This window comes from Physcomitrium patens, chromosome 19, assembly GCF_059467195.1.
Source record: "Physcomitrium patens ecotype Gransden chromosome 19, ASM5946719v1, whole genome shotgun sequence".
NCBI lineage: Eukaryota > Viridiplantae > Streptophyta > Bryopsida > Funariales > Funariaceae > Physcomitrium > Physcomitrium patens.
The window spans coordinates 10,555,572-10,580,827 of record NC_143428.1 but is presented as its reverse complement, the minus strand read 5'-3'; the positions used below and the strand labels follow the sequence as shown (position 1 = coordinate 10,580,827).

The window sequence follows — 25,256 nt, the reverse complement described above, 5'->3', positions numbered from 1 at the left end:
CTAAGAAAGTCCAAACAATCGTGGATTGGAAGATTCCAAGGACAGTAAGAGATGTTCAATGTTTCTTGGGATTTGCGAATTACTATCGGATCTTCATCAAAGACTTCTCACGAGTTGCAGCTCCACTTACACGCTTGACTAGTAAAGATAAATTTCAATGGAATCAAGAAGCGGAAGCAGCATTTGAAGCCTTGAAGACATCGTTTGTCTCTACACCAGTCTTATATCGTGTTGACTTTTCCAAGGCATTTTTTATGGAAACAGATGCATCAGATTTTGCCTTGGGTGCAGTTTTATCACAAATGGGAACAGATGACAAACTCCATCCGATAGCTTTTCATTCAAGAAAATTCTCAGCAGCCGAGATCAATTATGAGATCCACGATAAAGAACTTCTTGCGATCGTGGATTCCTTTCAAGAATGGCGTCATTATCTAGAAGGCGCTTCTAGTCCAGTCACTGTGTATATAGATCACAAGAACCTCGAGTATTTCATGTCAGCACGCGTGTTGAATCGTCGTCAAGCTCGTTGGAGTATGTCTTTGTCAAGATTCGAGTTCATTATCACTTATCGGCCAGGAAAACAACAAGGTTTATCCGATGCCCTATCTAGACGTTCTTATTTTACACCAAAAGAAGGAGATGCAGCTTTTGAGCAACAAAGAACGGTCCTCTTGAAACCGGAGCAATTTCATCTCCGAGCAATGAAATCAACATTGACTATTGATTCAACTTTTCTCAAGCAAATCTAGTCCAGTATGTCCTCAGACCCTCTTGTTTATGATATCGAGAATAATTCTTCCAAGTCTCATGATCCTTCTAAGTTTGAGTTCAAGAATAATCTATTATATTTTGAAGGACGCCTATATGTTCCAGAAGGAGAAGCACGTTTACGTGTTCTTCAAGCATGTCATGACTTTCCAGCAGCAGGGCACTTTGGATATAATAAGACTTTGGAACTCATATCAAGAGATTTTTGGTGGCCACAAATGTGGAAGTCAGTCAAAGACTTTGTACAATCATGTGATATTTTTTCAAGATCAAAAATTCCTCGTCATCGACCTTACGGACTTCTTCAGCCATTACCTATATCAGAACAACCATGGTCTTCTGTTTCTATGGATTTCATCACAGATCTTCCAAGCTCAAGATCTTATGATTCTATATTTGTGATAGTAGATCGTTTCACCAAGATGGCACATTTTGTGCCATGTACAAAATCTATCACAGGTGAAGAAACAGCTAAGCTTTTCATTGATAATATCTATCGCTATCATGGATTACCTAAAGATATCATATTGGATAGGGGAACTCAATTTGTGTCAAGATTTTGGAGGACTCTTTTCAAGATTTTAAAAGTGGACATAAAACTATCTTCGGCTTTTCATCCTCAAACTGATGGACAAACAGAGCGCGTAAACCAAGTCTTGCAGCAATATTTAAGGTGTACTATCAACTACCAACAAGATGATTGGACAACCCTTCTGCCATTGGCAGAGTTTGCTTATAATAATACGGTACATTCTTCCACGCAACAAACACCTTTCTTTGCCAATTATGGCTATCATCCACAACTTGATACTTTTGATTTTTCAAAAGTTGATAATCCTGCAGCAGAAGATATGGCAAATCGGTTGTCAGAGTTACATGCAATAATGAAGACACAATTGAACGAAGCTCAAGAACGACAAAAGATAAACGCAGATCTTTATCGTAAGGAGCAACCACAGATCAACGTGGGTGATAAGGTATGGCTACTTCGTCGCAATATCAAGACTACTCGACCTTGTGACAAGTTGGACTATCGTAGGCTTGGCCCCTTTTCTGTTTCTGAACAGATCAACCCAGTTGCATATCGGTTACATCTACCAGAGTCAATGAAGATCCATCCTGTATTCCACGTATCTCTTCTTGAACCATATAAGACAATGGATATACAAGGAAGAAGACAAATGCCACCGCCTCCTATAGAAGTAGATAATAATGAAGAATTTGAGGTGGAAGAGATATTAGACTCAAGGCGGCGCCGAAATAAGCTGGAATATCTTGTTCATTGGCGCGGATATGATATTAGTGAACGCACATGGGAGCCATCCAGGAATCTAGCAAATGCATCAACTAAAGTCAAAGTTTTTCATCAACGACATCCATCAGAACCAAGATGAAAATCTCTCTTATAAAAGAGACAAGATTGAGGCAAGATAACATTCAATTTCCTATCCTTGTTTGTAACTTCTTTGCATTTGTGACGCTAATTAGATGGAGAGCCAACAACCAGCAGATTCAACTCAAGAACCTTCGTTTGCTGACCTGCCGGACGAGACATTACGATTGTCACAACCTTCAAGACGACGCAATCGAGATGAAGATCTTCAAGAACGACATGTTCTTCCTCGAACAGATGGTGAGATACAACGCGTTTGGTATCACGATTTGGGAAAGGACTCCCGATGTTTGGTGATTTTGCTAGAGGTAGGAACAACTCCTGATGGTGTTCCGAATATTCTATTCGAAGGAAGTTATGAAGGCCTCAATAATGATCAAATAACTGGGTGGTCTTCCCGCCCTGGTATGGGACACTACCGATGGTTGAGAGGCCCTATCAATCATCTTCGAAGAGAACAGAGATCAGAGTATGTGGCGAATACAATTCGTCGCATCATAGATTTCCTCAACATATGATGACTGCTCCTCGTGGAACTCGTCTCTAGAAAGGGGGGTAATGTCACGGCCATAATCATGTAAGCTAATAATTACATATAGAAATAGGTAGAAGTAAGTAAAAGTAGATAAAAGTAAGTTAATTCTATAATATTTAATATAGAAGCTTCCTAGAAACTTCCTAGACGCTGCTTTGACTTCACAGGTGTCTTTAATTGACTTTTTGGATTAGAAACGTGGTCAACAAGTTGGCCATGTGCCACACATGTTGTTAGCTTGAAGATCAAGCTAACTATGTGGCCCACACGTAGAAAAACTTGCCTTGTAAGTCAAGGCATGTGTCCTACAAAGTCAACACATATTGGAGGTCCTATAGAACGTCGCCATGTAGCCCCTAGTTAGATAGTATATATAGAGACAAGAGTGAAGGCTTCTTCACTCTTGTCAACTCCTTTCTTGCTTCTAGTCCAGGTTCAAGAGTCTTTAGTTTCTTGTCTTGTGGCAATAGCCATTCCAGTTTCCTTTTAATATACCTACTTGTTTATATTTTGACTTATTATATCGAGATAGCCTTTTGGTGTATATTTTTCCTCATCGAGTCTTTGTCCTTGACACCTATCAATCAACTAGAAGTACAAAGAAAATCAAATCTGCATCCATGAAGCATTTTAAAAGCATCTCCACAAGATATTATCAATTCTACTTATATTTATCTTCTATCTTTTACTTCTTATTTAGGTAATTATGTATATTTGTGACATTATCAAATTGAATCTATTTGTGGTGACTACTTTATGTCTTTAGATTCTAGTTAATAGAGAGGATTACCTCTATGATGAATGATATTATTGATAATTCTTTGTAAACTCAAAGCTTAGATGAAAGCATCCCTAGACAAATCTCAAAAGTAGATAAGAGTAAAACATTTGAAAAATAACCATGAAAATAAGAATTCTTATCTTGTTCATTATTAATAATAGAATAAAAAAATTAAATACTTTTTAAGATACAATTAGAAATCAAAGTACTTTAATCCATTGTTATAATTCTATTTGAATTCTTAGAATAAAATATGCATATTTTTATTGACTTAGAGTTATTTGAATAATGTAAAGAAAATTCAAGAATTAGATTCTTTATAATAGCAAATTTAGAATGACATTTAGATTTTTCTTCTATATTTTATCTACCTTCTTTTTATTTTGTATAATTATAAAGTGTCAAGGACAAGAACTCGATGAAAGCTAAAGAGTAAGTGAGACTTTTCTCAAAAAGAAATAGGACAAAATAGAAATATGTATATTAAGAAAGAAACTGGAATGGCTATTGCCAAAATACAAGAAAACTAGAGACCCTTGAAACTAGACTAGAAGCAAGAAAGGAGTTGACAAGAGTGAAGAGGGCTTCACTCTTGCCTCTATATATACTATCTAACTAGAAGCCACGTGGCGATGTTCTATAAGACCTCCAATATATGTTGACTTTCTAGGCCACATGCCTTTGCTTGCAAGGCAAGTTTTCTATGGATGGACCACGTAGTTAGCTTGTTCTTTAAGCTTCCAACATGCGTGGCACATGGCTAACTTGTTGACCAAGTTTCTAACCTAAAAGTCAACTATAGACTCCTATAAAGTCAAAGCAGCGTCTATGAAGCTTCTAAGAAGCTTCTCTAGAAGATATTACACAATTAACCTACTTTTACATACTTTTATCTATTCATATAGGTAATCATATGTATGTCCGTGAAATTACCTCCCCTTCTAGGGACGATTTCCACGAGGAGCGGTGATTATATATTGAGAAAATCTAATATGCGGCGAATTGTATTTGCTACATACTCTGATCTTTGTTCTCTTCGAAGATAGTTGATGGGTCCTCTTAGCCATCGATAGTGTCCCATTCCAGGGCGAGAAGACCACCCTGTTATTTGATCACTATTGAGGCCTTCATAACTTCCTCAATCTTGTCTCTTTTATAAGAGAGGTTTTCATCTTGGTTTTGATGGATGTCGTTGATGAAAAACTTTGACTTTAGCTGATGCATTTGCTAGATTCTTGGATGGCTCCCATGTGCGCTCACTAATATCATATCCGCACCAATGAACAAGATATTCCAGCTTATTTCGGCGCTGCCTTGAGTCTAATATCTCTTCCACCTCAAATTCTTCATTATTATCTACTTCTATAGGAGGCGGTGGCATTTGTCTTCTTCCTTGTATATCCATTGTCTTATATGGTTCAAGAAGAGATACGTGGAATACAGGATGGATCTTCATTGACTCTGGTAGATGTAACCGATATGCAACTGGGTTGATCTGTTCAGAAACAGAAAAGGGGCCAAGCCTACGATAGTCCAATTTGTCACAAGGTCGAGTGGTCTTGATATTGCGACGAAGTAGCCATACCTTATCACCCACGTTGAGTTGTGGTTGCTCTTTACGATATACATCTGCATTTATCTTTTGTCGTTCTTGAGCTTTCTTCAACTGCGCCTTTATAATTGCATGTAACTCTGACAACCGATTTGCCATATCTTCTGCTGCAGGATTATCAACTTTTGAAAAATCAAAAGTATCAAGTCGTGGATGATAGCCATAATTGGCAAAGAAAGGTGTTTGTTGCGTGGAAGAATGTACCGTATTATTATAAGCAAACTCTGCCAATGGCAGAAGGTTTGTCCAATCATCTTGTTGGTAGTTGATGGTACACCTTAAATACTGTTCCAAGACTTGGTTTACGCGCTTTGTTTGTCCATCAGTTTGAGGATGGAAAGCTGAAGATAGCTTTATGTCCACTTTTAAAATCTTGAAAAGAGTCCTCCAAAATCTCGACACAAATTGAGTTCCCCTATCCGATATGATATCTTTAGGCAATCCATGATAGCGATAGATATTATCAATGAAAAGCTTAGCTGTTTCTTCACCTGTGATAGATTTTGTACATGGCATAAAATGTGCCATTTTGGTGAAACGATCTACTATCACAAATATAGAATCATAAGATCTTGAGCTTGGAAGATCTGTGATGAAATCCATAGAAACAGAAGACCATGGTTGTTCTGATATAGGTAATGGCTGAAGAAGTCCGTAAGGTCGATGTCGAGGAATTTTTGATCTTGAACAAATATCACATGATTGTACAAAGTCTTTGACTGACTTCCACATTTGTGGCCACCAAAAATCTCTTGATATGAGTTCCAAAGTCTTATTATATCCAAAGTGCCCTGCTGCTGGAAAGTCATGATATGCTTGAAGAACACGTAAACGTGCTTCTCCTTCTGGAACATATAGGCGTCCTTCAAAATATAATAGATTATTCTTGAACTCGAACTTAGAAGAATCATGAGACTTGAAAGAATTATTCTCGATATCATGAACAAGAGGGTCTGAGGACATACTGGACTAGATTTGCTTGAGAAAAGTTGAATCAACAGTCAATGTTGATTTCATTGCTCGGAGATGAAATTGCTCCGGTTTCAAGAGGACCGTTCTTTGTTGCTCAAAAGCTGCATCTCCTTCTTTTGGTGCAAAATAAGAACGTCTAGACGGGGCATCGGACAAACCTTGTTGTTTTCCTGGCCGATAAGTGATAATGAAGTCGAATCTTGACAAAGACATACTCCAACGAGCTTGACGACGATTCAACACGCGTGCTGTCATGAAATACTCGAGGTTCTTGTGATCTATATACACAATGACTGGACTAGAAGCACCATCTAGATAATGACGCCATTCTTGAAAAGAATCCACGATTGCAAGAAGTTCTTTATCGTGGATCTCATAATTGATCTCGGCTGCTGAGAATTTTCTTGAATGAAAAGCTATCGGATGGAGTTTGTCATCTGTTCCCATTTGTGATAAAACTGCACCCAAGGCAAAATCTGATGCATCTGTTTCCATAAAAAATGCCTTGGAAAAGTCAACACGATATAAGACTGGTGTAGAGACAAACGATGTCTTCAAGGCTTCAAATGCTGCTTCCGCTTCTTGATTCCATTGAAATTTATCTTTACTAGTCAAGCGTGTAAGTGGAGCTGCAACTCGTGAGAAGTCTTTGATGAAGATCCGATAGTAATTGGCAAATCCCAAGAAACATTGGACATCTCTTACAGTCTTTGGAATCTTCCAATCCATGATTGTTTGGACTTTCTTAGAATCCATCATAAGACCATCATTTGAAATGATGTATCCTAAAAAGTCAACTTGAGTAGTGTGAAATACACACTTTTCCATCTTGGCGTACAATCCTGCATCTCTGAGTTTTTGTAATACTTGACGAACATGTATTTCATGTTCTTCAACATTCTTAGAATAAATCAGGATATCGTCTAGGTAGCAGACGACAAAATTGTCTAAGAATTCACGAAATACATCATTCATGAGATGTTGAAAAGCAGCTGGTGCATTCGTGAGTCCAAAAGGCATGACATTATATTCAAAATGCCCGTACCTGGTTCGAAACGCAGTCTTCCATTCATCTCCTTCTTTGATCCGTACTAGATTATATGCTCCTCTTAGATCTATTTTTGTATAGATCTTAGCTTGATTTAACTGGTCAAGGAGTCCTGATATCAAAGGTAATGGATACCTGTTCTTGATTGTGATCTTGTTGAGTCCTCGATAGTCAACACACATTCGTAAAGATCCATCTTTTTTCTTTACGAATAAAATTGGAGCTCCTGCTGGAGATTTTGAATGGCGTATGAAATTCTTCGCTAAATTCTCGTCAATATATGTCTTGAGTTCAGCCAACTCATCTTGCGATAAACTGTAAATTGGTCCAAATGGTGGCTGAGTTCCTTCCTTGAGATCGATTGAACAATCGTATGGGCATTGCTCAGGAAGAATATCTGCATTCTTTTTCTCAAAAACGTCTTGATAATCCTGATATTGACTTGGAATGCCACTTGAAGTCTTTACGCTTTCAGAAATAGGTGCAGCATAAATAGCAAAAGTTGATCCTTCTTTTGCTGCGTGTATAAATGCTTTTGCACCTATAGGTGCGAGTTTTACTATACTAGACTCATGGTTTTTTACTTGGTTAATAGAACTGTTACTAATGCTCTGAGGAAAATCAAGTTTACGAAAAATCCAATCTATTCGAGGATTATACTTTTCTAACCATGATAAGCCTAAAATTACTGGATTAGAGGGAGATCTAATTATATTAAAAATTACACAACTACTATGACCATTTATTACTACATCTACAGGAAGTGTTTCGTGAGTTACATCTCCAGAAGACAACGGACGACCATCTATGACTTCTACATGTACAGGTTTAGTTTTTTGTATTAATGATATTCTATGACATCTAGCAAATTCTTCATCTAAAAAACAAGATGAGGCTCCTGAATCTACCAAGGCAGAGGCTTTGTAATTATTAGGTCCTAAACGCACATCTATTATAAAACAAGGAGATGGTTCTGAGGAGAGGATAGGACCTTTATTAGAAGTTGTACAAGATTCCAGCCGCACGGTCCCTATTGTAGCTGGACGTACTCGTTTTCCGACATACTGTCTTCTTTGACAGCCATACTCCTCATTTTGTAGTTACGTCACTTCTTTGGACAATGTTGAGCAGTGTGCTTAGGTTCTCCACAATATAAGCACAATCCTTCTTGTCGACGACGAGACTTTTCTTGCTCAGTAAGAGGTTTGAAACGTACCGCATCAATTTGCATATCCTCTACTTCTGAAGATATGTGTTGAGGAGACGTCGGTGTTGCCATTGAATTGTAGTAACGTTGAGGCCCACTTGTGCGACTCTCGGATCGAAATTCAAAAAGTCGATTGTCGCACTTCACAGCAAAGTCAATTGCTTGACTCAATGTTTGAGGATCAGGTAAATTAAGCATCAATTTCTTTACCTCATATTGTAATCCGTAGAGAAATTGACTCACAAGTGCGGCATCATCCCACTTGATATCAGTTGCAAGTTGTCGAAATTGCGAAGCATATAATGTTACTGATCGATTGCCTTATCGCAAAATACGGATCTTGTTGGTTGCAACACGAATTGCATCATGTTCTCCAAACATGGATCGAAACTCCACCAAAAAAGCCTCCAGATTATCCAATATTGGATCTCGTCGTTCAAGAAAAGATGAAAACCATGACAATGCTGAACCTGAAAGAAGTGTACCAATGAATCTTACTCTTGACCCTGGAGTTGGATAGCTCTGGGGTTGAAGTTCAATCACTAGTTGGACCTGATTGATGAATCCTCGAAACTTGGATCTGGTACCATCAAACTTCTCGGGCAAGGCAACTCTCGGTTCTCTAACACTCGAAGGGTGTTCCATTCTGGGAGAAGGGACATTGTTTGGTGCAGATGTTGAAGCAGCCCCAATCATCTCTATAACTTCACTTCCTACCATTCTTGTTGCTCCTTGTGGTGGTAAATTGAGTTGATGCATCGCAAGCATTAACTCCCTCAATTGTTCTTGCATCTGTGCCATTGCACTCTTCATTTCAACAAGCTCTGCCATAGTAGCACTTAGAAAAGAGAAGATGTCTAATAACGCTCAAAACAAATAGAAGAGAGGAATTGATAACAAAGAAAATACTAAGAACAATATCAGTTTAAAAGAGGGTAATCCGCAACTTCTAATGCGCTTATGTCTTATCAAGAAAAAGGGGTAATCCACTCTTAATCAAGAAAAGACAAAGCTCTGATATTGTAAGTGTACTCTTGTCAATCTGTCAAGGACAAGAACTCGATGAAAGCTAAAGAGTAAGTGAGACTTTTCTCAAAAAGAAATAGGACAAAATAGAAATATGTATATTAAGAAAGAAACTGGAATGGCTATTGCCAAAATACAAGAAAACTAGAGACCCTTGAAACTAGACCAGAAGCAAGAAAGGAGTTGACAAGAGTGAAGAGGGCTTCACTCTTGCCTCTATATATACTATCTAACTAGAAGCCACGTGGCGATGTTCTATAAGACCTCCAATATATGTTGACTTTCTAGGCCACATGCCTTTGCTTGCAAGGCAAGTTTTCTATGGATGGACCACGTAGTTAGCTTGTTCTTTAAGCTTCCAACATGCGTGGCACATGGCTAACTTGTTGACCAAGTTTCTAACCTAAAAGTCAACTATAGACTCCTATAAAGTCAAAGCAGCGTCTATGAAGCTTCTAAGAAGCTTCTCTAGAAGATATTACACAATTAACCTACTTTTACATACTTTTATCTATTCATATAGGTAATCATATGTATGTCCGTGACATAAAGTCATCTATATTTGTATTTTTATCTTAGATATAAGTTCTAGAGTTATATTTTAATGTATCTTGAATTGCTTATCTTCTAATGATCAGTGTACTAGGACTATTGTATTGCTACACAATACCTCTATTCTATGTCTTAGCTAAGCTTTATTACTTGTCTTTAAATTTTAATAATTTTAAAAAATATTTATTAAATGATTAATATTTAAGTAAAACCAATATTAGATGGACATATTAAGATATATATATATATTTTATATATATATATATATATATATATATATATATATTTTAGTTAGTTAATAAGCTATTCACCATTATTTCCAACTCCTATCTAATCTTCAAGTCAAAAACTATGTAAATTTTTTGCTCTTAGGTGGTCTCATTTCCACCAATTTGACTAAGAAATTTTCCTAAGTTTGTAGCAATCTTTGACATAATTGAGAGATTATTCTTAAGCGCATTTTTAAAACAAATTTAATTAAAGATTTTAAAAGATCTAATATAAGCATAATATTTTGGATTTCATATAATACATGGATTAAAGTTAGGATGCCACTATTAAAATGTGTCAAAACCAAAATCATATTAATGAAACAAGTTTATAAGAATTTGATAAGTAATTTCATTAAAAGATGATTTAAAATTGATATAGCAATAATAAATATTCTTTTCAAGTATGAAAAAGAGTTGTTGATAAATACTTCATATTTGAATTTTTATGTTTTTAGGCCAATCTTATATATTCTTCTTTTAATAAAATATAAAATAATATTATTTTAGAAAAGCATATCCACTTCTTTCTTCACAATTTTTTGGAATCAAAGATAAGAGCTCAAAAACTAAAAATGATAAAGTGAGATATTTTTCAAAGAAAGATGATAAATAAATAATTAAATATAATTAAAATATCTGTTTAAAAAATTGGAATTGCTAAAGATCAGGAAACCAAAGACTTTTAAAACTAAATTAGAAGAAAAAAAAGAGTTGATAAGAATAAGGAAAGGCTTATTCTTACATCTACATATACTATCTAATTAGGAGATATATAAGGACATTCTATAGGACCTCCAACACAAGTCCAACTTGCAAGACATGTGTTTAATTTTCAAGGCAAATTTCCTATATGTGTGCCACATATCCAACTTGAACCACAAGTGGCCAATATGTGCAAAATGTGACCTACTTGTTGGCCAATTTTTCAACCTACCAATCACCTACAAACATGTATAATAGCAAATCCACATCTATGAAACTTCAAAGAAGATTTTTTTTACAAGATATTATTAAATTTATCTATTTTTACTTATTTCTATCTATTCATATGATTTAATTAATTATTAGAATAAATATGTATGTTTGTCGCACTTGGTTAATTACAAATTCCTTTAGATTGATCTTTAATAACAAATCTATAAAATTGCAAAAAAAAAAATCAAATGGAAGAAAACTATCAAGTAACAATTTGATTAAATATATATATATATATATATATATATATATATATTTTTGTATCTAAAGATTGAGATGGTAGTCATTTGTGATTTAATTTGAATTTTTTGTACTCTTAATGCATTCCACGCATAACACCATCCTTGTATGTTATAGATACTTTTGGTTTTAAATCTCAAATAAAATTTACACGATAAAATAAAAATAACAAAACTAATCAATGATATATTCTTTTTAACTAGAAGTTGAGCACTTGATTGTAAAACTTGACTACTGCCACACTAAAAATTCTAATGTAAAATACAAAAGTACAGCCAATGCACTTGCCACAATACTTAGAAGTTTATTTCACTAAAGTTTTTGATACTTATTATTTTTATAAATGCATAAAATAATTTTTATCAGATCTTTAAAAAAATCAATAAATAAAAAAATATTTATTTTTGTGTGTTATTATTATTTTCTTTCAATTATAATTACTAAATAATAATTATAATAATTTTTAATAAATAAAAAGTGATAATAATATAAATTTAGAATTTTAATAAAATTATAAAAATTATAAAAAAATTATATCTTTTGAATAATTATCTATAAATTTAATATTTTTTTAAATCTTTTAAATATGGATTGCCAAATATATATTTATTTATATATTATGGTGTTAATTAGGTATATTTTTGGAATAAATAATATAATATAACTAATAATAAAAAATTAAAGACAACTAAATATAAGATGTTTAATAAATAAAAATAAAAATATAATTGAAATGTATAAATTGCTGAAAATTTTGCGTTGAGATGGTCTATTAAGCCTTTAAAAACATAAAGTGGACTTTAATTTATCAAATAATAATGTAGTAATATATATATATATATTCATAGACTTTATTTATTTAAAAAATAAATTTAAGATGTTTAAGAATATATGTTTATACATACATGCATACTATTATCTATATGTGTGATCTATTCATTAATAAAAAACCTCTGATTATGTGAAAATATAATTATCATTATGACCAAGTTGTTAAAAAAATAATACATACTATTAAAAATTATTTAATATTTTTAATATGATTTTGATGATTATGTATTAGAGCATAGTTATAGATTTTAATCAAAACTTATAATTATTTTACAAGGGTTTTAAGAGTTTATTGGAAATCAACATTTAATAATCATATTTTTATGTATTCTTTTAGTTCTCTAAATACTGTTCGACTTATTTGCAATGGTCCTTTATTTTAGGATTATGACAAGATAATATTGGTTCAAGTGACCAAAACAATGTCAAAAGTATTATTAAACAATACAGTTATAAGTATTATAGATCTTGTTGATACATTGTAAGATGGTAATATTATTACTGGAAATGTATATGAATATATATATATATGTTTTATGCAAAAAATACTTTTACTTCAGTTATAATTCTCAACACATTAATAATTGTTAATTTTTTGAAATGAATTTTAATTATTGTTTTTTGAACATTAGTAGTTACCAACCATAGCTGAAATGTTTGATTTTTTTGAGGATTTTTCTTTATCAGAATATGTATAATTAAAGCAACGAAGAAATCCCAAATGTAAATATTTTGAAAAAAATCACAACTACGTAGCTTAATAACAATTATGCAATACTGTCCAAAAAGCATCCATCGTTGTACAAATACTACGTTGAATTGGTTCATTATGGTCAAAGCACACAAAATATGGAAACAGATCCAATAACATATCATTTTTTTTCAAAAATTACAAAACTTTACAAAAAAGGTGAACATCACATAAGCAAGATAACTAGAATATGCAACTTCCTCCCAAAAAAAAGGTGAAAGTTAATTTTTCAAAGAATCTTCGTCATGTTTTCATTTTATTTTCAATTCACATGTATTGTGTAGAAAAGTTTCCCCAACCCAATCTTCTTGCATGCCTATGCAGCTCCAAACAAAAATGAAAGAAGTCAATCCTTTAGAGATTCGCTGAGTGATATGTTTCTAGCGAAGGTCGCCGGAGGCACGTTGCTAGACTCAGAGGGAAGAGAACCAGCGATGGGCGTGGTTCATTTAATTCAATGGGGAGGAGATGGAGACGAAAGGAAACATCAGTCAATGAGGTCATCCTGCAAGAGGATGTTGCAATGGCAGGAGCATGATGTGTGCATGTGCAATCCTTTGTAAGAACCATGGTGTTCTAGACAGTGGGAATCACAACATCATCCAACAATCGAGCCACGCAGGCAGTTGGACATCGACCACAGCTTGGAGCACACTTCACCGCAGACCGAACTCGGTTGGTGCAGCAACGATTTTGGATACCTTTTGGTAGGAGCTTGTAGGAACTTTATCGTGATCCACCCGGAAAATTTGCGGAATCACCTCAAGATATAATGGAGTCTGCGTGTTATGCAGCAGCATGGATTGGGTACGTAGAGAACTTTGTGAAGCTCATTTAAGAAGAAATGACAGGTACGACGAGTGTGCTTCGAAGGGGTTAGCCTCGAGCTGAGGAGCGAGGTTGCGTTGCCTCCCGCATAGTTTCTGTAGAGTGAATATTCCTACTTCTTCAACATCGCCAACTGTAGCGATGAGGAAAGCCATCAAGGCCAAATTCAAGCGCACTTGTGACAAGTCGGGCATCAGGAATCACTCAATGTTTCTCACGCTGGAGGTGGTCATATCCAACCCAGGCATCTGCACGTCCATATAGAACTCCCTGAACATCCTTTTTCTTGTGATAAATGTGGTAAAACGAACAAAAACAGGGTTGCTACGAAATGCAAAAATATGTAGTTGTATTTGGTACTTGAATTCATAAACTCAAATTTATATTTCTCATCATTTTTTAGTGTTTTCTTCTATTCTTTTCTTTTAATTTTCAACTTTAATGGTGCTTACAAAACAATCATCACAATTGAACACGAAATGAATCTATTCGTCCAATCCCTTACTTTAAATTATAGATAACTTAACACACATTCTCAAAACTTTAATAACTGAAATTTTCAATTGAAAATACCGTGAAAGATAGATCTATGAGGAACAAAAACGAAAAAAGAACAACAACAACAATAGTCAAGAATGCGACGCAATTAGTGTTGACAATACGAAAATAAAAATCAATCATCGGAAAAGCACATATATAATGAACAAATTTGCACCTAATTTTAAGTTTTTCCAAGGTCTATTTTATTAATGAAAAGATGATGTTTTTTTTTAAAAATTATTATATATATTTTTTTAAATGAAAAAAGTAGGAATTTGGATGAATGATGCAAACAAAGCACCAACACCACAAAAAATAGAGGGCTTCGGACACGTGTTGCCCATGCAGCAGTGCAATCCTCAACTAGAGACACGTGTCCACAAATAACACAAGGCCTGAATTTGTCCACATGGATGCACAGAAAGGAAGATGAATGAAAAAGAGGAGAAATCACGTCACATGGATGAATGTCATCCATCTGAAGAGAAGTAGAAACAACACTTAAGGGTTTAGATTCCAAGTAGAGTTTAGAATCCACATGAAGGGAGGGGGGTGTGTGTGGGTGATTTTGTTTTTATTTTCTAATCTTTTTTTTAATCTTTTTCCTCGTCATGGTCTTTTTATTCGTCCTGTTGTGACTAGAGCTTCATGAAAGATATGCACTCTGCTTTCTTCCGCGGGTAGGAGGAAGAGGAAACAGAATGTGGAAATACGAGGATAATCGGGATTAGGCGTATTTCTTTTACAATGGGGGTTTTATCCTTAATTTATTGCATTATCTATGATTTAAAAACTACTAAGAGAACAGAATTCAATAATAAAAACTGATGCTGCCCAGGTCTGTAAGCCAATGGAACAGAACCGAAACCCGGATACCGAAACAATATGTTAGTCAAAGTTGACCTCCACATGAACCGAAATCCACAAATGCAAGAGAGAGGCACTTTTTTTTTTTTTTTTTTTTTTTTTGTCTTCATGCACGCCATTGGTTTCCATCCACTACACAATTCACCCAAAGTGCAAGCTTGGATCACGTATCGGCGTCTCCGAGGGGGGAGGAGGGCGTGACGCGAGATTGCACGTGAATTTGTGCACCACCATCGTCGATGATCGCCGACCAACGGCGCACAGAGCGAACCCAGGGGCCCCAAGGCGGAGGCGGGTTGTGGGGCAACAAGACGTCACCCAAGCTGCTTGGATTCGCCTTAGCACGGAGAAAGAAATGAAAAGGAAAAACAAAACCGAAAATGTGTGGCACATGAGTGACGGCTTGGTAGTTGGGTGTGACGTTGCGATGGTCGTCGTCCGATGTGCGCACCAGATTCGTCACCACGGGGATTCCGACCCCGTCCATGTTTGGCTCTAGATTCAGTTACCGATACTCAACGAAAAGGACATCGCCCTTCCGGAAAGGGAGAAGAAGCCAGTGATGCTCGTCCACTGTAGTTGGTAGTTCATGATCTACTGATGCTTGTGGGCCGTAATGTTTGACACACAGGAGCCGCCCGCCCGCCCCACTCCTAAAGTCGAAGCGTAGATTGATCGTCTCGAGGCTGTTAAGGTTTCTGGGCCTGTGTTTGTGTGGTGAGTTGCGGAAGTAATTGCAGGTGTGTGGGTGGTAGTTTGTTGGCGGTGTAGCTGCTTGACAGTTGAGAAGGGGCTGTACCTGGTTTGGCAAGGTCGTTTGCTCACCATGGCCATGCTGGGCGCCTCAACGCCTGTGGTGGGGGAATTGGTGACCTTCTCGGCGCTGACGAATGTGCACTCTGGGGCAGCAACGAAGACTGGCATCTCTTTGGCTCCGAGAAGCCTTCAGATACGTGAGGTTGGATGCAGGAACTTTTTGAGGAGGCGCGCCAAGTTTTCCAATCGGACTCAATTTAAAGGCTTGGTAAGTTCAAGAGAATAATGATCGTGATCTTCCATGGAGTACTCTGCGTGCATGGGTAAAGATCTCGGTTCACAGCTTTGCTTTTGAGTTCGCGACCTCGTGTTTCTGTGATTACTGAGGCTATGTAAGTTTTTGTGTGTGGAAAGTCTGTTCATTGCGGATATTTGCTGAGGCTGGATATCGCGGAATGTGTTTCCTGCCATTTTGTGCATCGTATCGCGTATCGGTTTTTGTCTATGGCGTCCGCCGCTATTCGCAATTCAAGTAGAGTGATAAGCAGGAGATTGCAAACTCTTCTGTGATTAGAAGTCTCCTATCCAACCCAACCAACACCCGATCTTTTGCCGTGACGTCATTATTCGCAGAAGCGTAGTTTTCCGCCCATCGAATGTAAAACGGTGGCTTCGATGAGCTCAGTACCCTCATTTACGGTCTTTGGTCCAGGCTAGGATGATAATCTAACACTGGCAAAGTGCTCTTTTCATGTCATGTCTCTTGTGGTTGTCAGCCTCAATCTCCGTTTCTACCTGTCTGTGCGTGTTTTTGATACTCTTAACTACTAATTGAAAAGAATATATCAATTTGGAATATGTCAGAAGTGTATTGTTTACAGTCCCAATCGTCATTGTATTTCGCGAAACGAGTATGGCATGTGATGTAAGTGACTGAATGACTTTATTTACTTGTTTATTTTCCGTGACTTTCAGGTTACGGTTAGAAGTGCACTTGTGGAACCAGAATTGTTGACACAAGTCAGCAAGGACCGGAGTGCTTTGAGGAAATTACAGCAGCTTGTGGAGAATGTCTCAAGTTCTGGGGAGGGCCGTGTTCGAATCCAACGTGTTTTGGATCGCGCCAAGATGATGCCTCGGTTGCCTACAAATGCAAAAGTTTCTGAGAATCGAGTGATGGGTTGCACGTCACAGGTTGATACATTTTTCTTTCTGTGGTATACATTGTAGCGGTTTAAACTAGGCTTAGTTTTTCGAAGGACATTGCACGGCAGTCCCTCCCTTCTAGTACTAGTGCTTGAATTTTGTAGCCTGTCTCAAGATTGTTCTTTGATTTCATTACGATGCCGTCCTCAATCATCATACTTAGAACTTGAAGTTTAGTTTAACTGTCAAGCTATGTTCACCTGTCTAGAAGTGTCTTTCTAATGACTAGCGATCTATCCACTGTGATCCTTATATATCAATATTTAGATCTGCCAGCGATTAAGTCGTTTGCCTATCACCCGAAGGTTGCGTAGAAAGTTTGCAGCCAACCACTAAAACTATGTACGAGTTTTTCAAGTAAAGATGGTTTTCTTCTTGAATACAGGTGTGGCTTACAGTGGAACTGTCGAACGACGGGAGGGTTCACTTCGAAGTGGACAGCGATTCGGAGGTTACTCGTGGACTTTGTTCAATATTGCTGGATGGACTCAATGGGGCAACAGCTCAAGAGTTGCTTACTGTGCCAGCTAGTGTCCTGAAAGGTTTGAGGGTTGGGGTGGAAACTCAATCGCGTGCCAATACCTGGTCCAACGTACTTCTTACGCTGCAGAAACGCACGAGTATGTTGATTGCGAAGAAAGCTGGTCTGTCGATTGTTGAGCCATTTCCTTCCCTTCTTATCACAGCTGATGATATTGTTGCACGAGGAGATTTTGCAAAAGCGCAGGTATGACGCGTTTTTATCTAGAAACCTTCAAATTAAAGCGTTCCGCACTTTGTTATAATACTGGGCCCGTGTAGAAACAATCAATGCCATCAGGGCCACTCGTCTTCCACAGAACAAGCGAATGTTCGGCAGCAGATGCTTCTCATGCTGAGTAGAGACTGGTTAATTTTGGTGTTGCGTCGGTTGTTTATGCGTACCAGTGCTTTTTGCAGGCGAGATACCTTTCACCTGACAAAGCCAAAGTTGAAGAGCTAGCAAGATTATTAGAGGAGAAGAAGATTGGAGTTGTTGCCCATTTTTACATGGATCCGGAAGTGCAAGGAGTTCTGGTGGCAGCTCAAAAGCTATGGCCACACATATTCATATCAGATTCATTAGTGATGGCAGACCGTGCAGTCCAAATGGCGAATGAAGGGTGCAAGCACGTGGCAGTGTTGGGTGTAGATTTCATGTCCGAGAATGTTCGTGCAATCCTTGACCGTGCTGGGCATGAAGAGGTATTTATCGATCCCCTGCGAAGTGCTCGAATACAGTATGATTAGTGTCATGCATTTTTTCTTTTCTTTACTTTTTGTATTCGACATCGAATGGTTTTTTAAAACTTCACAAGAGGAGTTTCCTCCGTTGAATTGTTAATGGCGGTGTTGCATTGTCCAGGTTAGTGTGTACCGTATGTCTGCAGACCACATTGGGTGTTCATTGGCGGAGGCAGCCGAGAGCGATTCGTATATCAAGTTTTTGGAAGAAGCATCTAAAACGCCAAAGTCGATGCATGTTATCTACATAAACACGTCTCTTGAAACGAAAGCTCAGGCTCACTCACGAGTGCCAACCATAACCTGCACATCCTCCAATGTCGTGCAAACAGTTTTGCAGGTTCGGTGACACATTACTCACAGGCATCTGTGTAATAGTTCCTACTTTCTCTTTTTCTCGGCAGGCTGTGCTCTTCATCTCATGTTGTCACATTAGTACTGTGTAAAAGTTGATAATGGTATTCTCGGAGAGTTGGTATTGAGTTAGTTCAGAACGATCAACGAACTTACCGGATTGTTATGTTTGTTATGACAGGGTTTCGCTCAGGTGCCAGATTTGACAGTTTGGTACGGCCCAGATTCGTACATGGGAGGAAACCTGGTTGAAATGTTTCAACAAATGCTTGCCCTCAGTGATGAGGAAATAGCTGCCATTCATCCATCACACACAAGAGGAACTATTGCAGCACTTCTGCCTCGCCTGAAGTATTTCAAGGTATTCCTTCTCATGCTTTTTAAGGGGTTACCTTTAAGAGTAGGTTGGTGCAACCGGTGTGTTGATTGGACAAGTGAGTTTTAGACATTTCAATTGATATCTTCAAGCTGAAGCTGCGCCCTAACTGTATCATACTAAGAGGTCAATTTTGATGAATGCATGTTTTTATAGTCAACATTGATTTGCTAGACACATACCATTTGCTAAAGTTTTTTGCCCATTTGATTGCATACGCAGGAGGGGACATGTATAGTGCATGATATGTTTGGAAAAGAGGTAGTCGGCCGAGTGCGACAAGGTTATGGAGATGCTTTCCATACAGCTCATTTTGAGGTTCCCGGGGAGATGTTTGCACTTGCCATGGAAGCAAAGCAAAGGGGTATGGGAGTAGTAGGATCAACGTCAAACATCTTGGACTTCATCAAGGAACAAGTCTCGCAGGCTCTGCAGCGAGGTTTCGAGGACAGGCTTCAATTTGTATTGGGAACAGAATCAGGGATGGTGACATCAATTGTGGGAGCAGTTCGTAAGTTGTTAGCAGACCATCAGGAACTTCATGGAGGCAGCAAAGTGGAGGTGGAGATTGTATTTCCAGTGTCATCAGAGGCTATAAGTGAAACATCATCTTCAAATACTAACGGCGCCTACGACTCAACCCTGGCGAAGCTGTCAGTTGTTCCAGGAGTGGGTTCTGGAGAGGGCTGTTCAATAAGTGGTGGCTGTGCATCATGTCATTACATGAAGGTCGGTATAAACTTTTTACCCCTAGTCAGTGGCTATATTCTTGCTTACAGTAGAGCTTTAGGATTAACACAGACAGGACTCTACCTCAATGTCCTAGAAATTTTAGTTTTACTTTTTGTGGGATGCATGCTGGTTTTCTCAATCTAAGTTCTTGCAGTCTTTCTGGAACTGCCATTGTTCATGGATAGTTGAGCAGTCTGAAAATGTTTCTAATATATACATATATTTCAATATGTGCAGATGAACTCTTTGGATTCTTTGCTACAAGTTTGCCAACTGATTGAGACTCCAGGGGAACTTCTCCTCACAGCTCACCATGCACGCACATATACAACTTTGATAGATGGGCAGACTCTTGGTGACCTTGGATGTGAGCCTATCCTTCACATGCGCCATTTCCAGGTATTTCAAATTTTTCTATCTTTGTGCTCACAAGGTTGTAAGTTGTTAAAATGTGATGCTTCTGGAAGTGCTTGATGTAATTCTCATGTATGGACTACTAGACAATGTATTTGGTTTTGTTTTCACAGGCTACTGGAGCCCTTCCTGAGGCATTGGTGCAACACATCTGCAGATGATAGTATTGAAGAATGATGGCTGGATATTTGAGGTTTGAGCGATTAATTAGGTTTAGTTGAATACCCATTTCAACTTTGTAGATTGTTTGAGCGCAAGAAGCTCCTCTGTACAGTATATTTGAAAGTAATTTTACTTGATAACCTCCATAATTCTGGATGCTCACATTAAATCTGCCATGACAATGACTGAAAATGTGTATGTTCAACTTGCATGTTTATTCATGATTTTGAGGAGTATCTGCCAAAGAAATCACTTACAATATGAAGAATCTTTTGTGAGGATATTTTTTAAAGCATATGTTATCAGAATAATATGGGAATACGAGACCATAGATTGTGAAGTATAGGTCATGTCCAAGTACTAATACCACATAAATTAATTTCTACATATGTTGATCAATTCTATGAATAATGTGCACTTGGTTTATGTTTTTCCTTGTAAGTGATCATAAACTAAGTCATTTAAAGTGGAGTTGTAAATAATATGTAATCCTGTGGTCATTCCCAGAATCATTGTAATAACTTTTCTTATTTAATACTTACAGGGATGGTTTGTTTTGGAAACAATCAGTTTCTGGCAGTTTAGGTCATGTTGTTGGATAACATTGGAGGTGTAGAGGGAAAAAAAAAAATAAACAATTAAAATTCATGTGAAGTGTGAATGAATTTCACATGCTGTAATGACCATGGTTTGAATATATGTATTTTAATCTTTTGTTAAAATTTTTCTTTTAGAATAGTTGGAAAAGTATTAAATTGAGAAGCAAGATAGAGCACTTGGCACATCAGGTACATGGTGGGACAACAGCACTGTGGAAGTGTATACATTTGTATTCTTCATTCTTTCAATTCATTATCTATTCTTGTTTAAGCCATAGGCACATGATTCAAATCACTGGCTACAAAGATTTCTTCTTATTTACAAGTAATTGGCTAAAATTGCAAGAAAATATTTTCTTTGAATGACAATTACCAACAAAAAAAATACCAATCATTTTTTATACAATTCATGCCCAAGTTTTTAATTTAAGTCCTACACCATCTTAACAAAAATGATACCACGGTATTTATTCATCTATTAATTTTAAAACTTCTATTCATGATGCACAAACATAGAAAATTTATTAATTTTGGAAATAATTTTTAAAATAGTTTTTTTGGTACGAAGAGGAAGAGTATGTGGTCTATAATCAACACTAAATAATTCTATTAAAACCTTTGCATACTTACACACACACATATATATATATATATATATATATTACCAGCCTCAATATATTACATAATATCAATAGAACTTTAACAACAAAACCCACATCCTTCATCCATTCAGGAGCCAAGTTTCATCCAGAGTCGGAACGTTCAAGGCAACTGCTAGGTCTGGAGTTCGGTCGGTGATTCGACAGCCGAATGATTGGGAACGGGCGTTCCCCATACGGACACGCCGTCTGGAACAGAGTGACGTGTTCCCCTAGATTCCACGAATAGCTCGAACACCAAACCAGGTGTCGGATCAAATTTTGGGACTTGATAAAGAGACCTGGATTGGCACTGCGGTTGCAAGCCTTCCCTGTGGACGCCGTCCTTGTCCCTTGAAGCTTAACGAAGAGTGGGAGCTGTTGGTGCGGCAGAGAGCTGAGCGCATGTTAGGGGTTGATTGCCTACGATTCCACCATTGCCTCGCTCGCTGCACAGAAATTCATTGTTGTCATTGCGGCGAGAAACATATTTTTGTTATTGGGGCGAGAAGTATTGTTGTTATTTCGGGGAGAATTGGCACTGAAGCAGCTGGAACGATGATGTCAGTGAGGGCAGTCGCGCATCGGTGCGCGAGGGCGCGGAGTGGCGCCCAGGCGGTGCAGCGGTGCGCGGGAGTGGTTTGGACGAGTGAGGGCCATGACGATGTGCGGAGGTTTGGAATGCAGGCAGCAGGAGTGGCGAAGGGGAACTCGTCTGGATTGGATCGGAGGACATGGAGCGAGGAGGATGCGAGAGGAAGGAGCTGGAATGCGAGGTGGATTGGTGCGGGTTCTTTCTCGCTCTCGTTCGCGACGTCGACGATTGGTGTGGCGTATGGGAAGGAGCGTGTTGCTGATCGGTTTGCGCCGAAGGACGTTGTGTTGTATCAGTACGAGACGTGTCCGTTTTGTAATAAAGTGAAAGGTAGGTTTTTCTGTGGGATTTTGGAAGTGATTGGATTAGCGTGACTGCGTGGGTTCGAATAGGTGGTGCGTTCAGGACGATTTGTGCGCAGCTTCGTGCCTGTAGTACTATTTAAGCGATCGAGTGGTTTTTAGGAATCAACTAGGAATTCCTTGGTTTAGTGTTGCTGTCTGTTGTGCCTCCGAAGATGAAACCGCCAGAAAAGTAGAACACAGAGTCTATCCTCTTTATTGACGTGGTTTTGGTTGTGTTAATTGCAGCTTTTCTTGATTATCATGATATAGCTTACAGAGTAGTTGAAGTGAATCCTATGGGCAAGAAAGAGATAAAGTGGTCTGATTACCAGAAGGTGCCTATTTTGGTCGTGGATGGTGAAGCACTCAAAGATTCTACAGGTACACTGAATGCAGAGTCCTTTGTCCTCCCCTGGTAATCTGAGCAGGATCATAACATTGACACCTTATCCAAATTGTGAATATTATCTGTTACTATTTGTGAAGGAATTTGAGATTCATCCGAGATGTAAGTAGCTCCTCGGAATTGCTTTTTACCTATTCGTGTAGCTTCCTGGGCGCAGGAGCGTAGTTTTGAAAAGTGTGTACAAGTACTCATGTATGACGAAGATTCCGGGTTGTAAACCGTCACAAAGATGAGTAGTTTATGATGCTGAAGGCTCCTGTGTTGGTGAATCACAGTGACTTAGAACGTTGGGTTGGATTGTTTGCAGCAATTATTACAGAGCTTACCCGAAGAATAGAGGGAGGAAATGCAAATGCCCCTGCACTGAAGCCTGAATCCGATGAAGAAGAGAGATGGCGCAGGTTTGTTGGCCCTAAAAGAGAGAAGTAGCGTAGCTAGAGTACTTAACTTGTATTTACTTTCGAGATGCTGTCTTTGACCTTATGATAGGATAGCAAAACATTTCTCCTGGTCATGTACTGTTCACCTCATCGTTCTCTCTTTACAGAACGGTGTGCTAAATGTCACAGATGGGTGGATGAGCATCTTGTACACCTTTTATCACCCAACATCTATCGCACACCAAGGGAGTCTTTGCAAGCTCTTGATTATCTGACAACTAGTGGTGAGCATTGGGCGAATAGGGATCTTTACGACCATCGTCCGTGTTTCTCCTTGATACTATTCTTATATTAGGGAACGCTTTCAAATGGTACTTACTCTGATGACATTTCGCAGGTAACTTTAGCATGATGGAAAGGGCTACTGGGAAGTATTTCGGAGCTGCTGCCATGTATATCATCGGTAAGCGCTTAAAGAAGCGACATAATATTGTTGATGAGCGTATTTCTCTCTATGATGCTGTTGAGGAGTGGGTGAAGGCTTTGGACGGTCGACAATTTATGGGTAATCGACTAACTTCTTTGAGGAATCATTTTCCCATTGAAATGTTCTTTTGAAAGCTATGCCTATTTTCTAGCTTGTGATTTGGAGGGTCAAGGTTATTAGTAACATCATACAATATATGATTGTAGTTTTGTAAGTAGTCTGAAAATTTTGGAATTTTATAAGGATTATTATGAGCGTGTTTGAAGTCTCTTTTGTGGTTTATACCGTATGATAATGCCAGTAAGTTAATGTTCCGTATCTTCCATGCTTCCATGGTGACCGAGCTAGAGTTGCATGCAATTCGTTGTAAATTATGAATAGCTGTCGTCTTTTAAACGCATCTAATAACGCTATGTTGTATTGCATTGAAACAGGGGGCTCCAAGCCAAATCTAGCCGATCTTGCAGTATTCGGGGTGTTGAGGCCCATCAAGTCTCTCGATACTGGAAGAGATATGCTAGCTTCCACTAAAATTCAAGAATGGTACTCACGTATGGAGGATACCGTTGGTGCAACTGCTAGATTACAAGAAGAGTCTCTCATGGGGAGCATTGACAATTCTGTGAAGGTGTAAAATATCTTCCCCGAAACTTTGTCATAATGGCATGGATTTAGTTTGCACTGGACTAAACCAAAATTGCTATTTCATTTTCTGGATTCATTTAAATTTCTCCTCCGTTCGTTCATTATTAGACTTTCATGAGTCCAACCCCAGTTATGGGGAAGCCAGATTGCTCAAAATCACTTTACAAATTTTCAAATGAAAAGCTAACTTGAGCCATTCGTTTCAAGATCACTTGTGTTGCTTCCAACAAGCAAAGCAAACATTCGCAACAATCACAAGAATGTGGCAAGGATTAGAAGTCCAGCACAAACTTCTGAGACTCGGTAATATTTTAAGGCTGGCAGACCAGTAAACCTTGAATTTCATTGAGCACCTTATCATTGATCTATGACCTTAAAAGCCAGAATGCCTCTACATAAAGAGAATACAGTGAAGCATAAAGATTTTAAAAGAAGAAAAGAGGCTGGCTAATTAGTATATATTTGCAAGCGTAACAAGTTCGACCCATTATTTCCTTAGTACAACATGATTCATTTCTTTGGATGCGCCCAAAGTACATACAATTCATGCAGCCAATTATATTTGCTTAGGATTTTCCTCGTATTTCTTAAGATAGCTCTCATAGAAGAACTACAGCTATAGCTAAAAAAAAGATGGAAGGTCTACTGCATTCGAAGAGTATTGATTTGCCGGAGATGCTATGCTCTAACTACATCCT

The 25,256-nt window shown here is 37.8% G+C and overlaps 2 protein-coding genes across 2 annotated transcripts; both read left to right on the top strand.

Moving 5' to 3' along the window:
* Positions 1-15,726: 15,726 nt before the first annotated feature.
* LOC112295737 (quinolinate synthase, chloroplastic) lies at positions 15,727-20,633 on the top strand. The gene is made up of 9 exons (XM_024547641.2): positions 15,727-16,225; positions 16,933-17,151; positions 17,549-17,890; positions 18,103-18,387; positions 18,548-18,766; positions 18,962-19,141; positions 19,379-19,885; positions 20,126-20,287; positions 20,416-20,633. Exons 1-9 carry the CDS (start codon positions 16,028-16,030, stop codon positions 20,461-20,463), a joined length of 2,160 nt encoding a protein of 719 aa, XP_024403409.1. The 5' UTR covers positions 15,727-16,027; the 3' UTR covers positions 20,464-20,633.
* Positions 20,634-21,256: 623 nt separating this feature from the next.
* On the top strand, positions 21,257-24,659 carry LOC112296020 (uncharacterized). The gene is made up of 7 exons (XM_073528933.1): positions 21,257-21,283; positions 21,939-22,626; positions 22,887-23,021; positions 23,354-23,447; positions 23,616-23,710; positions 23,824-23,991; positions 24,348-24,659. Exons 1-7 carry the CDS (start codon positions 21,257-21,259, stop codon positions 24,545-24,547), a joined length of 1,407 nt encoding a protein of 468 aa, XP_073385034.1. The 3' UTR covers positions 24,548-24,659.
* Positions 24,660-25,256: the final 597 nt, after the last annotated feature.